Source organism: Jatropha curcas, chromosome 2, assembly GCF_041381405.1.
Source record: "Jatropha curcas cultivar XTBG-Jc1 chromosome 2, XTBG_Jcur_1.0, whole genome shotgun sequence".
NCBI lineage: Eukaryota > Viridiplantae > Streptophyta > Magnoliopsida > Malpighiales > Euphorbiaceae > Jatropha > Jatropha curcas.
Window position 1 is genome coordinate 12,734,440 of NC_143152.1, and position 11,179 is coordinate 12,745,618.

The window sequence follows — 11,179 nt, forward strand, 5'->3', positions numbered from 1 at the left end:
AACTATATATGAAAATACTATCTAATTATTAATATGGCAATTTATAGTAAAATTAATATACCTAAAATATTAATGCATAATATAATCAATCTATCTAAAATAAATTACTATATTGTTATTAAAATTAATTAAGAACAATCAAGTATTAGATTTTTCAACATGAAATGATATAATTTTATTATTATTAAATTAGTCAAAATACTATATTGTGAGGGAAACTATATTCAGTAATTATGAGTAAGGAATTTACAATGGATTATCCGGCGAAGAGGAATCCGGTTTGTTCAATTGATCAAAGGGAAGAAAAAATTTCATTGTTGGAAGGTCTTTGTCCTTTTATTTTTCTTGTATTGGTTCTTCTCTTGTTTGTTTTCAGTTTATGCTTGTAGTTTCTTCTCAATCTTACAATTAGATTACCGGATTCCTTTTCACCGGCTTCCATTTTGGGAACCTTTTGGAGATTTTTATCCAGTTACTACTAAAAAAAAAAAAAAAGTCAAAATACAAATGAACATGATTAAAAATAAATAAATATAACCAATTGTGTATTAATGTGATAATGGTGTATTATTTAATTATAAGTTCATAACTTTATCAATTATAAAAATTATTTACAAAAAATATAAATGAGCTTGTTCACAATCATATTTAACGAGTTTATTCATGAGCTTATTAGACGAACATGTTCATAAGTCTATTATGAACCTATTCACGAACCTATTAAACGAGCTTGTTCGCGAGCCTATTCAATAAGTCTATTCGCGAACCTGTTCAACGAACTTATTCGCAAGTCTTACAAATGATACAGTTTGCAAGCCTCATCGAATCGAACTATTTCATGCTTAATTCAATTTATTTATTTAAACGAATCTAAAATTCTGTTTAAATTTGATTCGTTTAGAAACTGAACTTAAACTGAGCTGAATATTTATCGAGCCTCGCCTCGAATCTTACAGCCTACCTCTCCCCTAGAAGCATTTGGGTAGACTTTAAATTAAGTACTGAACTTTTTTCTTTTTTTTTTCTTTTCTTTTTTTTTTTTTTTTTAAAGCAGGCCCCAGGGAAGGAGACGGTTCACGGTTATATTTGGTGGACGTGGTGGCACGTTACGGTACAAGGAGTACAAAAGTTTAATGCAACTTGGGTAACATTGTAATCGTGCCCTGTTACCTTATATTTTAACACTTAACGGCATCTTTTTTCTTTGTTTTTCCATACTTGCGCTAACGGCTATAAAAGTTCAGAGGAACTCCACGCCGTTGGATTAAAGACAGATCTAACGCTCAGAAATCAAACAAAATCCGACCGTTGCAATCCAAGAGTCGGCTCCCGCAGCTTGATAAAGAGAATAGTCCTCCCTTCTTCTTCTTCGATCAATTCTCTGATTTCTCAAATCTACCCAAACGGAGAAAGTTTAGAGACAAAGTTGGTTCTTGAAGAGGATTATTCTCACTGAAGATTCAAGCGATTATTTGCATTCAAGACTAAGGGACTCGACCAGGTGATTTATCTGAAATGGCTTCAAGACCTATCGTTCCACAGCAAGGCAGAGGTATGTGTATTGGGTATTCTTTTTTCTGTTCATTTAGTTTGTCCCTTTAAATTTCAAGAATTCTGAGATTACATTTTGATTTTTGACACGGTTTTGTTCCCTTGTTATTTTTATTCTTGTGTTGATTCTTTCCCATATATTTTCTGTTCGGTTCTCCTTCAATTGAAGAAATCAACCAGAGCAAATAAATATTTGATAAATAGCGTCTACTTGAAGTTTTAGCAATAAAAATTCGATATGAATCTTTGAATTGATCTCAGAATTGAAAACAAGCACAAGAAATAGGATTTCTCTTTCTTTTTTTGTAAGTATTTTATAATTCGCTATCATTATCTCTTTCTATATTTAATGCCTTTTTAATGAATGATCCCAACAGGGGAAGCAGTTTTAGGTGGGAATATGCACCAGAAGAAAAATATAGGGGCTGCCGCGGACGGCAGAAACCGCCGTGCTCTTGGCGATATTGGGAATCTAGTACCTGTTCGTGGAATTGACTCAAAGGCCCAGGGACAGGTTTCCCGCCCCATGACAAGGTTTCTTTCTCTCTTTTGTGCCTACGTGTGAAGTAGAAAATATATATATATATTTTTTATCTTTTTTACTAATTTTTCTGTTCTTTGATAGGAGTTTTTGTGCACAACTCCTGGCCAATGCCCAAGCGGCAGCCGCAGCAGAGAACAACAAGGTTTGTTTTTTTGTTTATACCACTTCTTACTTATTTGTTTTGATTTCTTAAGTTTGATTACTGGTTATTTATATTGTCTCTTTTAAGTGTTTGTGTCATCATTATCTGAATTCTGGTTTCTGGGCTTTATTTTTAATGCAGAAAATAATTTGTGCCAATGTAAACAAAGTGCCTGGTGCGGGTAAAAAAGCTGCAGCAGCAAAAGTAGTTCAGAAGAAAGTGATTGTAAAGCCAAAGCCAAAACCTGATGAGGTTATTGAGATAAGCCCTGACACTGAGGAAAAAGAAGAGGAAAATGTAAAGAACAACAAGCAAGAGAAGGCAGTGAATGGCAAAAAAGAAGGAACCACAAAGAAGAAAGTCCAGGCTTTTACTTCAGTCCTCACTGCTCGAAGCAAGGTGACTTATTGTTTAGATTATTGTGATTCTTCGGTTGGTATTAGAATTATCCTTCTTCTAATTTTTCAAATTTGGTCCAATTACAGGCTGCTTGTGGTCTGGCCAACAAACCAAAGGAGGAGATTGTTGATATTGATGCAGCAGATGCCAATAATGACTTGGCTGGAGTTGAGTACGTTGAAGATATTTACAAGTTCTATAAGCTAGCTGAGGTATATATTATTTTCCCCCTTCCCAATTTCCTCTATTTTGCAGAATGTGTCTGCATCTAACCTAATAATTCTTTTACTTTAATGCAGAATGAGAGCCGGACTCATAATTACATGGACTCACAACCTGAAATTAATGAGAAAATGAGAGCAATTCTAATTGATTGGTTGATAGATGTGCATCAGAAGTTTGATCTCTCACCTGAAACCCTTTATCTCACAATCAATATTATTGACCGATTCCTTTCTGTAAAGACTGTACCAAGAAGGGAGCTCCAACTAGTGGGTATCAGTGCTACACTTATGGCCTCCAAATATGAGGAAATATGGCCACCCGAGGTCAATGATTTGGTGTGCATTTCAGATAGAGCGTATACTCATGAGCAAGTTCTTGTTATGGAGAAAACTATACTGGCGAAGCTGGAATGGACCCTAACAGTGCCTACTCATTATGTCTTCCTTGCTCGTTTCATCAAAGCATCAATTCCTGACAAGGAGGTGACAATAAAATCTAAAATTCATTTTTCCCCCTCTAGTGCTAGGATTCAAATAGATATCTGAATTTTTCGCTTCTTTGTTTGTTGTCCAGATGGAGAACATGGTCTATTTTCTTGCTGAATTGGGTATTATGCATTATGAGACTATAATGTTCTGCCCATCAATGGTTGCTGCATCAGCAGTCTACGCAGCTCGATGCACTCTAAATAAAACACCTGCTTGGACAGACACCCTCAAGCTTCACACTGGATTCTCAGAAGCACAGCTGAAGTAAGTTTAATCAATTTCCCTTTTTTTTTGCTGCTTTTCTAGTACTACTGTATCTAATATTTGTGCTGTTTATTCCCAATCACCAGGGATTGTGCTGGATTGTTGGTGTTCTTGCACTTAAGAGCTGCAGAAAGCAAGCTTCAAACAGTGCACAGAAAGTACTCAAATCCCCAGAGAGGAGCTGTTGCAGTGCTTCCACCAGCCAAAAGTCTTTTGCCTCCTAGTTTGTGTCAGTAACAAAAGACCACTTAGATTCACATTTGCTGTATGTGAGAAATGTAATGAGTGAGAACTGATCATTTGTTGGTTGCTAATGGGCAACTTTTGTTTCATTTCTTTCTTGTTTGCATTAGGGTAATTCTATTAACTTTTTTCTCCTTTTTTTTTATTTTTTTTTTATTTTTAAATTGTATGGTCATTCAATCAGCTGTGACAGCTTATTCTTTTCCCTTTCCTGTTATGCAATGAATGAAATTTCAGGAAATATTTTTCGTCCTCTATTTGTTTCTTTTATATTCAATCTCGCTTTATGTATTATTTCATTATATTTTAATGATATTATATTTCACAATAAATTTTATAAAATACAAAGAAAAATAATTATTTTATAATATCATCAGCATATGAATTATTTTTGTTTCGAGCTATTATGAATTTTCGAGTTGAACCTATTTATAATGATTGCATCCGCTTTTCTAGTGTCAAGAAAAATCGTATTTCAAAGTGATACCATATGAATCGTATCTCTCACCCATCATTGATATAAACTAGCTTTTTTTGGCCCCCACAGCGATGCCACGAGTGATTTTTTTTTTTTTTGCAGTGAGCAAATTTATATTTTAAATAATTCTATAAATAATGCACAATCAAATATGTGCATGGAAAAAATTCTTTTTTTTTAAAAAATTTTATATGTTTATTGATTTGAATACCATTTAAGAATAACATCATCAATATGCCCTTTTCTATTTACCTTGAGGAAAAGTCAAGGGATAAAAGCAATTGCAGATTTTATTCACCGCTACCATTACACCATCAAACTGAAGGCAGCATCACTGCTGCAACCACCCTTCTACTACAGCGACCACAAGAAAAAAAAAAAGAAAAGGGTTATGGAATCGCAAAAAATGAAACATAAAAAACCAGAAAATTCAATATCATTCCAGTTGCCACCGTGAACTTCCCCACTCCCGCACGTAAACCCCCTAAAAAATGCAAAATATATGAAAAATCAATTTCTTGTATGAGGGCTTAATAGTTATAATTATCAGATATGAAGCCAGCACGTGAATCTGGGTTTGATTACCTTGAATATTAACAGATCCAATCACACCAAGGTTGTTGACGTCTGATGCAGCGATCATCGTCTGTCAAAATCTAAAAGTTAAACTGAATCAAAAATTGTTACACATAAGCCAAGATTAGGTAAAGTTAAAAAGCAGTAAAAAGTACGTGTAAATAAAATTAACTTAAAATAATTATAATCCTACCTCTAACTTATCCATTGGGTCCATATCGATCTTCATAATCCAATCTGCTTCCCTCTCAAATTGCAAACCTTTTCCGCAGTGTCAATAATTTGATACTTTGAGATCTACCCAACCCAAGGTACTGAAATCTAAAAGTTAAACTGAATCAAAAATTGTTACACATAAGCCAAGATTAGGTAAAGTTAAAAAGCAGTAAAAAGTACGTGTAAATAAAATCCAGCAAGCTCAAGCTCCTTCAAGATGCCATCCATAAACTACACCATACACCATCTTAAAGAAAAGGATAAATTGCTTTGTGGAGTGGCAAAGAATGTAAAGGCAGCTGCTTACCTGTTTATCATTTCGGACATCAATGGATTTCAATTACGCAACAACTGTCAACTTTCTGGGAAAAAAAAAGAATTTTTTTAATGATTTCAAAGCTATTGTTTACCATATTTTGGCATGGCAATTATGCTTGTTTTTTTTCCCTAAGTGTACTGTTCACTTATATAGCTTAAATTAATGGAAAAAATGTGGCAAATACAATTTGCTAGGGCATAATTTTCCAAATTTCCTATGCATGTAAGAAGTTAAAAGTGTTAAAACACCCTTATAAAGTGCTCTCCTAGGATGCTTTTTCTTTAAATTTAAGTAAATCCCAATAAATATGAATGCACTTGGTTCCAGGGGGCAGAACCAGTTGGAGCTTAAAAATAAAAAACTCTTAGAATAAAACCTAATTTGAATAAAATTAAAATATTTTCAATACAATTAAAGAATTGATAAAAAAAATCCAGACCACAAAGTACTAAATCAAAACCAAACAACATTTCATGAATAATAGTCGAACCAAATTATGCATATAAGCAAACGACATTATTAGAATGATAAAGATGTTTAAACTTTAAATATATAATAATCAAAAAAACCAACAACAAATTAAAGATAAAACCAAAAACTATGACTCATAAATAACAGGATCCACGCAAAGATTAGTGAAATAATGAACTAACCCGACTGATTAGATAATTAAGTAATTTTAGCCTAAAAAAATACAACAAACCAATTCTTCAGGAGCTTAACTGCTGCAAAACATAGAATGATAGAAACCAGGTCAATATGAAAAGGGTAGGCTCCAACTTGAACTTCATTCAACATCCACGTGATTTATAATGATTTTATTTTTAATATATGACAAAAAATAGCAAAGCCTATCTCAATCAAAATTTCCAACGACAACCATTCAATAAATATGATAGTAGAACGTCATTTCCTATTAATCCAGTTTAATTTAATATTTTCTACTTATTTGTTCAACCCCCTCCTAACAGGCAGCAAACCAAACTCACTAAAATGTTTTTATCACAAATCTAACTTACATTTAGCAAGTGATAATGTAATCCTTCTATTAAGCATACATCTTCTACTGAAGGATTAGAACCTACCACACCAATACCAACAATTTTACCTTTAGCTTTGTCTCCAAAGCTCATTGTATCTTCCTTTTTCTTTTTTAATCCGGTGAATTTCTTTCTATCACCAATCATATGCCTAGAGCAAGCACTATCCATGTACCACATTTTTGTTTTCAGCTCACTCCTTAGGCACATCTGAAAAGATCACGCAGATTTAGGTACCCAATATGCATTGGGTCCTAGAGGGTTAATGGTAACAAGTGTAGATCCTTTTACATTCATCTTGCTATGATTTTTCTTTTTGTTAAGATGACCAGAATTTTCAAAGTGCTTTTGATGTTTTAAAGTCACAACATTAGAAATAGCATGATTTTGTCTTGAAGTGCTATCATAGCTAAAACTTGTTTTTCCTTTGGAAAATGATTCTGAAATTGACTTCAGAATTCTAATCTCAGTTTTCAAAGATTCATTCTCAGAATTCAAATGTTTGCATTTTTCTTCAAAGTGTTTCAAATTTCCAGAAAATTTTTCACTACAATCTTTAAGATCTTTGATCTTCATAATAAATCTTTGCATGTAACTTCTTGATAAAAAGTATCTTTCAAATAATTACGTTCAGTTTTCAACTTTCTGAAATCTTTCCCTAGAACTTTATGCTTTTTAGCAAGCTTTTCAAATTCAATACAAAGGTTATTGTAAGTATCTAGAAGATCACTTTCAGATTCAAGTGTAGAGATACTTACATCGCTTTCATCTTGTTTTTGGTCTGCTGCATCTGCTTTGCTACTTTCAGCTTTCTGTGTTAAAGTCAAAGTGCTTATTTCTTTAGAGTCAGAACTGATAATAAGCATCAAACAGATTACTTTGACTTTCAGAATTGTCTGAGTCACTCCATGCAGCTATAAATGCTTGCTTCAACTTTTCTTTCTTTGACTTCTTTTTCAGTTTAGGACAGTTAGACTTGATATGACTGGGTTTGTTGCATTCATAACAAACCACTTTAGACGATTCTTTTTTAGGCAAGTTGCTATTTTTAGGTCTAAAATTCTTTTTGATAAACTTTTTCTGTGGCCTTCCACTTTTCTTATAGAACTTTTTGAACTTTCCAGCAACAAGAGCTAAATCATCACTATCAAGATCAAAAGAATTTTCTTCACTAGAAACTACTTTTAAAGCCTTTCCTTTCTTTTTCATCTTCTATAGTCAAAGAAGATTTGATTTCTTCCAAAACAAGAGCTCCCATCAAATAATTATAGGTTATTGGAAGTTCAAGACAATTTCTATAGAATCCCATTTTTTGGATAAAATTCTAAAGGATTTTCTTAACAAGCTCATCTTCTAAAATTTTCTTTTTAAGAGTTCTCAAAGGATTAATTATATTTGTGAATCTGGAATTTAGTTCAGCTATAGTCTCTCCTTCTTTTATACTAAACATTTCATATTCTATCCAAAGAATATTGATTCTGGATTCCTTAACTCAGTTAGTACCTTCATAGGTAACTCTAAGTTGTTCCCAGACTTCCATTGCAGATTTATATCCAGAAACTTTATTGTATTATGTTGAATCTAATCACAGTGAAGAATATTGGTCGCTTTTGCATTTATAGAAATGCCGTTCCAATCAGCATCGGTATACTCTTCTTCTGTCTTTTGAACTCTTACATTTTCTACAGTTTTCATACGAATGTAAGGATCAGTAATGTTCCTCCAGCAGTTTATATCAACTGATTTTATAAAATTTTCCATTCTCGTTTTCTAGTAAAAGTAATTTGAACCATTGAATAGAGGTGGTCTAAAAATAGAATGATCATCTAAAGATGTAAAAGGAAATGGGATTGCCATAGGATCTTTTTTCTCAAGAGGGTAAGCTTCAGTAAGTCAAGAGCCAATGCTTTGATACCATATAGTGGGTCCCGTTTATGTATGGCACAACCCAAGAGGGGGGTGAATTGGATTTTCTAAAAATTTGACTTTTAAAACACAAGATCAGAATTTTGTTGCAGCAGAAATAGTAAGCATTTGTGAGAGTCAGTTATTAAGTTTAGAACTTTCTCACAAAGCTGTTGTAGGATTAGAAAGACCCTTTGAAGAATAGTTATTGTATTTTGAACTACTTCACAAAACTTATGCAAGATTAGAAAACTGATTGAAACTCAGATAGTGATTTATATTGAATATAAAAGGACAAATTAGAACTTGGTATAATCACAATATAGAAATCCAAAGTTCTAATGTTCCATAGAGATAAAGCTTATTCGCGTTTAGAATTGGAAACTCAAACAACTTTGCATTTCTAAAAAGATTAACAGTTTTGTAAACAGAATATAATCAAGCAACACTTCAGAAAATGAAAGAAGATAAACACAGAGATTTAAAGTGGTTCGGCACAAACTCGCCTACATCCACTCTCCGAGACTCATCTTGAGATCCTCCACTATGTTATCTCTTTTCAAGGGTAAGAGACAAACCAACTTTATAAGAAAATAGATCAACACCTAGATCTAACGTTTGTCCCACTAGATTTCTATAGGTTCTAGTCAACCTCAACCCTTTATGTTTTTTCAGAGAACAAAAACTTACATCAAGATATTAGAATCTCATACAAGGAGAAGGTCGCTTGATAACCTATTACCCCATAGCTTTTCACCTAAGTTATTACACAAAAATTTTTCGTTTAAAAGCCTCTAGCCTACAATAGATTATAAAAATCTATATGGACAGAGAAAAACGCAATTATAAGCATAGGAAGAACATAAAATAGATTTTGAAAACAGAAATAGAGTACAAAACTCTTCTTCTGAAATAGTTGTTATCAGTTTTCTTTTCTCTTAAAAAAATATCTCTTGAAGCAAATAGATAAAAAGAAATAAAGGGGGTTGAAGAGAGAGCTTTGAGAGATTTAAAGCTTTTAATTAATGGACTCTTACTGTGACATCCTACTGAGTCGAGTCATTTCATAGAGGTGAGTTGAGTCGGGCTGAACCAAACCCAGTTGGGGTAGAATGAGATTAGAAGTGGATTTATTTGCATGAAGTAAAAAGATCAAAGTTTAGGACTTGCTTGCATCAAAATATAAAGCTTGGGTATTAAGTTGTAACCTGTTGACAATTGAGGTACCATTTGATAAGTTTCACACAAAATGCATTGATATTTTGATGGCCTACCCGTGATTACCATTTCACTTTCCCATTTTCATCTTTATCTTCATCTTCTTCATCTCCTTCCTTTCCCTTCCTTTCTCCATCCATTTTCATGGTAGTTAAGCATTAAAGCAACCTCTATTTTCTCTAAGTAAATAGAATTTCTTGAAGCTCTATGTTATTCAACCTCTAATTGAGTTATATTGTAGATAATTCATAAGAATTCTTATTTCTAGGTGAAGTGAGTTCAAAGGTAGTAGAAAAAGGAAGCTAAGAAGAGCTCAAGCTTTTTGGAGTGAAGGTTTGATATCTCTTGTCATTTACCATTTTCTTTGCATGAGAACTTGTGTGGTGTGTTGATAATGAGAAAATATGTTGCTTAATGTTGAGTGAGAGGACTGGAAAGGGTGAGAAAGCATGGGATGAAATGAATAAATGAAGTAGATATTGAGTTTATGCTGAAACAGGTTTTGCTGGAAAATTTACCAGTACCTTCCCCTTGATTTTGACCCTAATTAATGATGGAATTAGGAAGTGGTCTAGAAGAGTTATTTGTTCCTCTATGTGTTAGATTTCCATGGGTTTTTGAATCACCCAAATCGGAATTATAGATTGAGAGATATGATCAAAAGAGTACAAACTGCGCAGGCTGGAAAACACGACGCGCGCTCGCGAATTTCATTGCGCGCTAGCGAATTGTGCCTGTAAACTCTCTGACTCTCATTTTGCACTGCTCGTGCTTGCGAATTTCATTGCGCGCTCGCGAATTTGGCCTGTAAACTCTCTGACCCTCTTGTGTGTTTCTCGCGCTCGCGACTTTGCATGGCGCGCTCGCGAATTGTGTTCTGATGCTCTTTTGGACTTCATTTTCTATGCAATTGTATTCCTTTGCTCAACTTGTATGCCTCCAATCATTTTAAAACAAAAAGACAACATGAGAACATGTATCAAAACAACATGCAAGCATGCAATTGATGTGAAACAAGGTAAACAATATGGTTTATGAAGTCATGAAAACGTTAATATGCTTTTGTTTTATACTATTGACATACCGAGATTATGCTCCATTGAGGTTAGGTAGAAACCACGTAGATAAGGCTATGTCGCGACATAGAATAGCAGATCTGCACCCCATATAGTTTGGTACTCTGGCTACAGGCCGTTGAGTGAATATGATTATATATAGGCCATAGCAGCTAAGTCATACAGTATTCATCCAGTTTCATACAGTTTTTCTTATCACTTTAGTTTCACTATAACCTTATGGAGCCATACAGATATCTTGACATAACATTGCATGACTCATATAGTATAATAAATAGCAAGAAAGATCATCAAGGTAAAATGAAAGTATCATGATATGTGTGCTTATCTGTGCCATATGTGTTTACATGTATAAGTATCCATATGTGTTTACATGGTTCTTTCTACATATGTATGTGCTTAATTGTTTCTTTATATGTTGAGATATCCACTGAGCTTTATTTGCTCAGCGAGTTACTTGTTTAACTCGTAGGTTTTGGGACTGGACTGTAGAGA

At 33.5% G+C, this 11,179-nt stretch overlaps 1 protein-coding gene and 1 long non-coding RNA gene across 2 annotated transcripts; one reads left to right on the plus strand and one right to left on the minus strand.

Moving 5' to 3' along the window:
- Window positions 1-1,357: 1,357 nt before the first annotated feature.
- LOC149498261 (G2/mitotic-specific cyclin S13-7-like) lies at window positions 1,358-4,111 on the plus strand. Its single transcript, XM_089718551.1, has 8 exons — window positions 1,358-1,552; window positions 1,929-2,085; window positions 2,177-2,237; window positions 2,379-2,636; window positions 2,723-2,848; window positions 2,936-3,343; window positions 3,435-3,613; window positions 3,700-4,111. The coding sequence occupies exons 1-8, from the start codon at window positions 1,516-1,518 to the stop codon at window positions 3,848-3,850; spliced, it is 1,377 nt and encodes a 458-aa protein (XP_089574677.1). The 5' UTR covers window positions 1,358-1,515; the 3' UTR covers window positions 3,851-4,111.
- Window positions 4,112-4,622: 511 nt separating this feature from the next.
- On the minus strand, window positions 4,623-5,301 carry LOC149498262 (uncharacterized). The gene is made up of 3 exons (XR_016319374.1): window positions 5,104-5,301; window positions 4,920-4,990; window positions 4,623-4,818 (listed from the first exon to the last, which is right to left on the minus strand). It is a non-coding gene; the product is annotated as an uncharacterized LOC149498262 (long non-coding RNA).
- Between the last annotated feature and the right edge of the window lie 5,878 nt (window positions 5,302-11,179).

Bases quoted from the DNA above. Each gene is read 5' to 3' on its own strand.
- LOC149498261 (XM_089718551.1), top strand. From the start codon at position 1,516: ATGGCTTCAAGACCTATCGTTCCACAGCAAGGCAGAG. The intron at 2,849-2,935 runs GTATATATTATT...ACTTTAATGCAG, and splicing joins AGTTCTATAAGCTAGCTGAG to AATGAGAGCCGGACTCATAA. The intron at 3,614-3,699 runs GTAAGTTTAATC...CCCAATCACCAG, and splicing joins TTCTCAGAAGCACAGCTGAA to GGATTGTGCTGGATTGTTGG.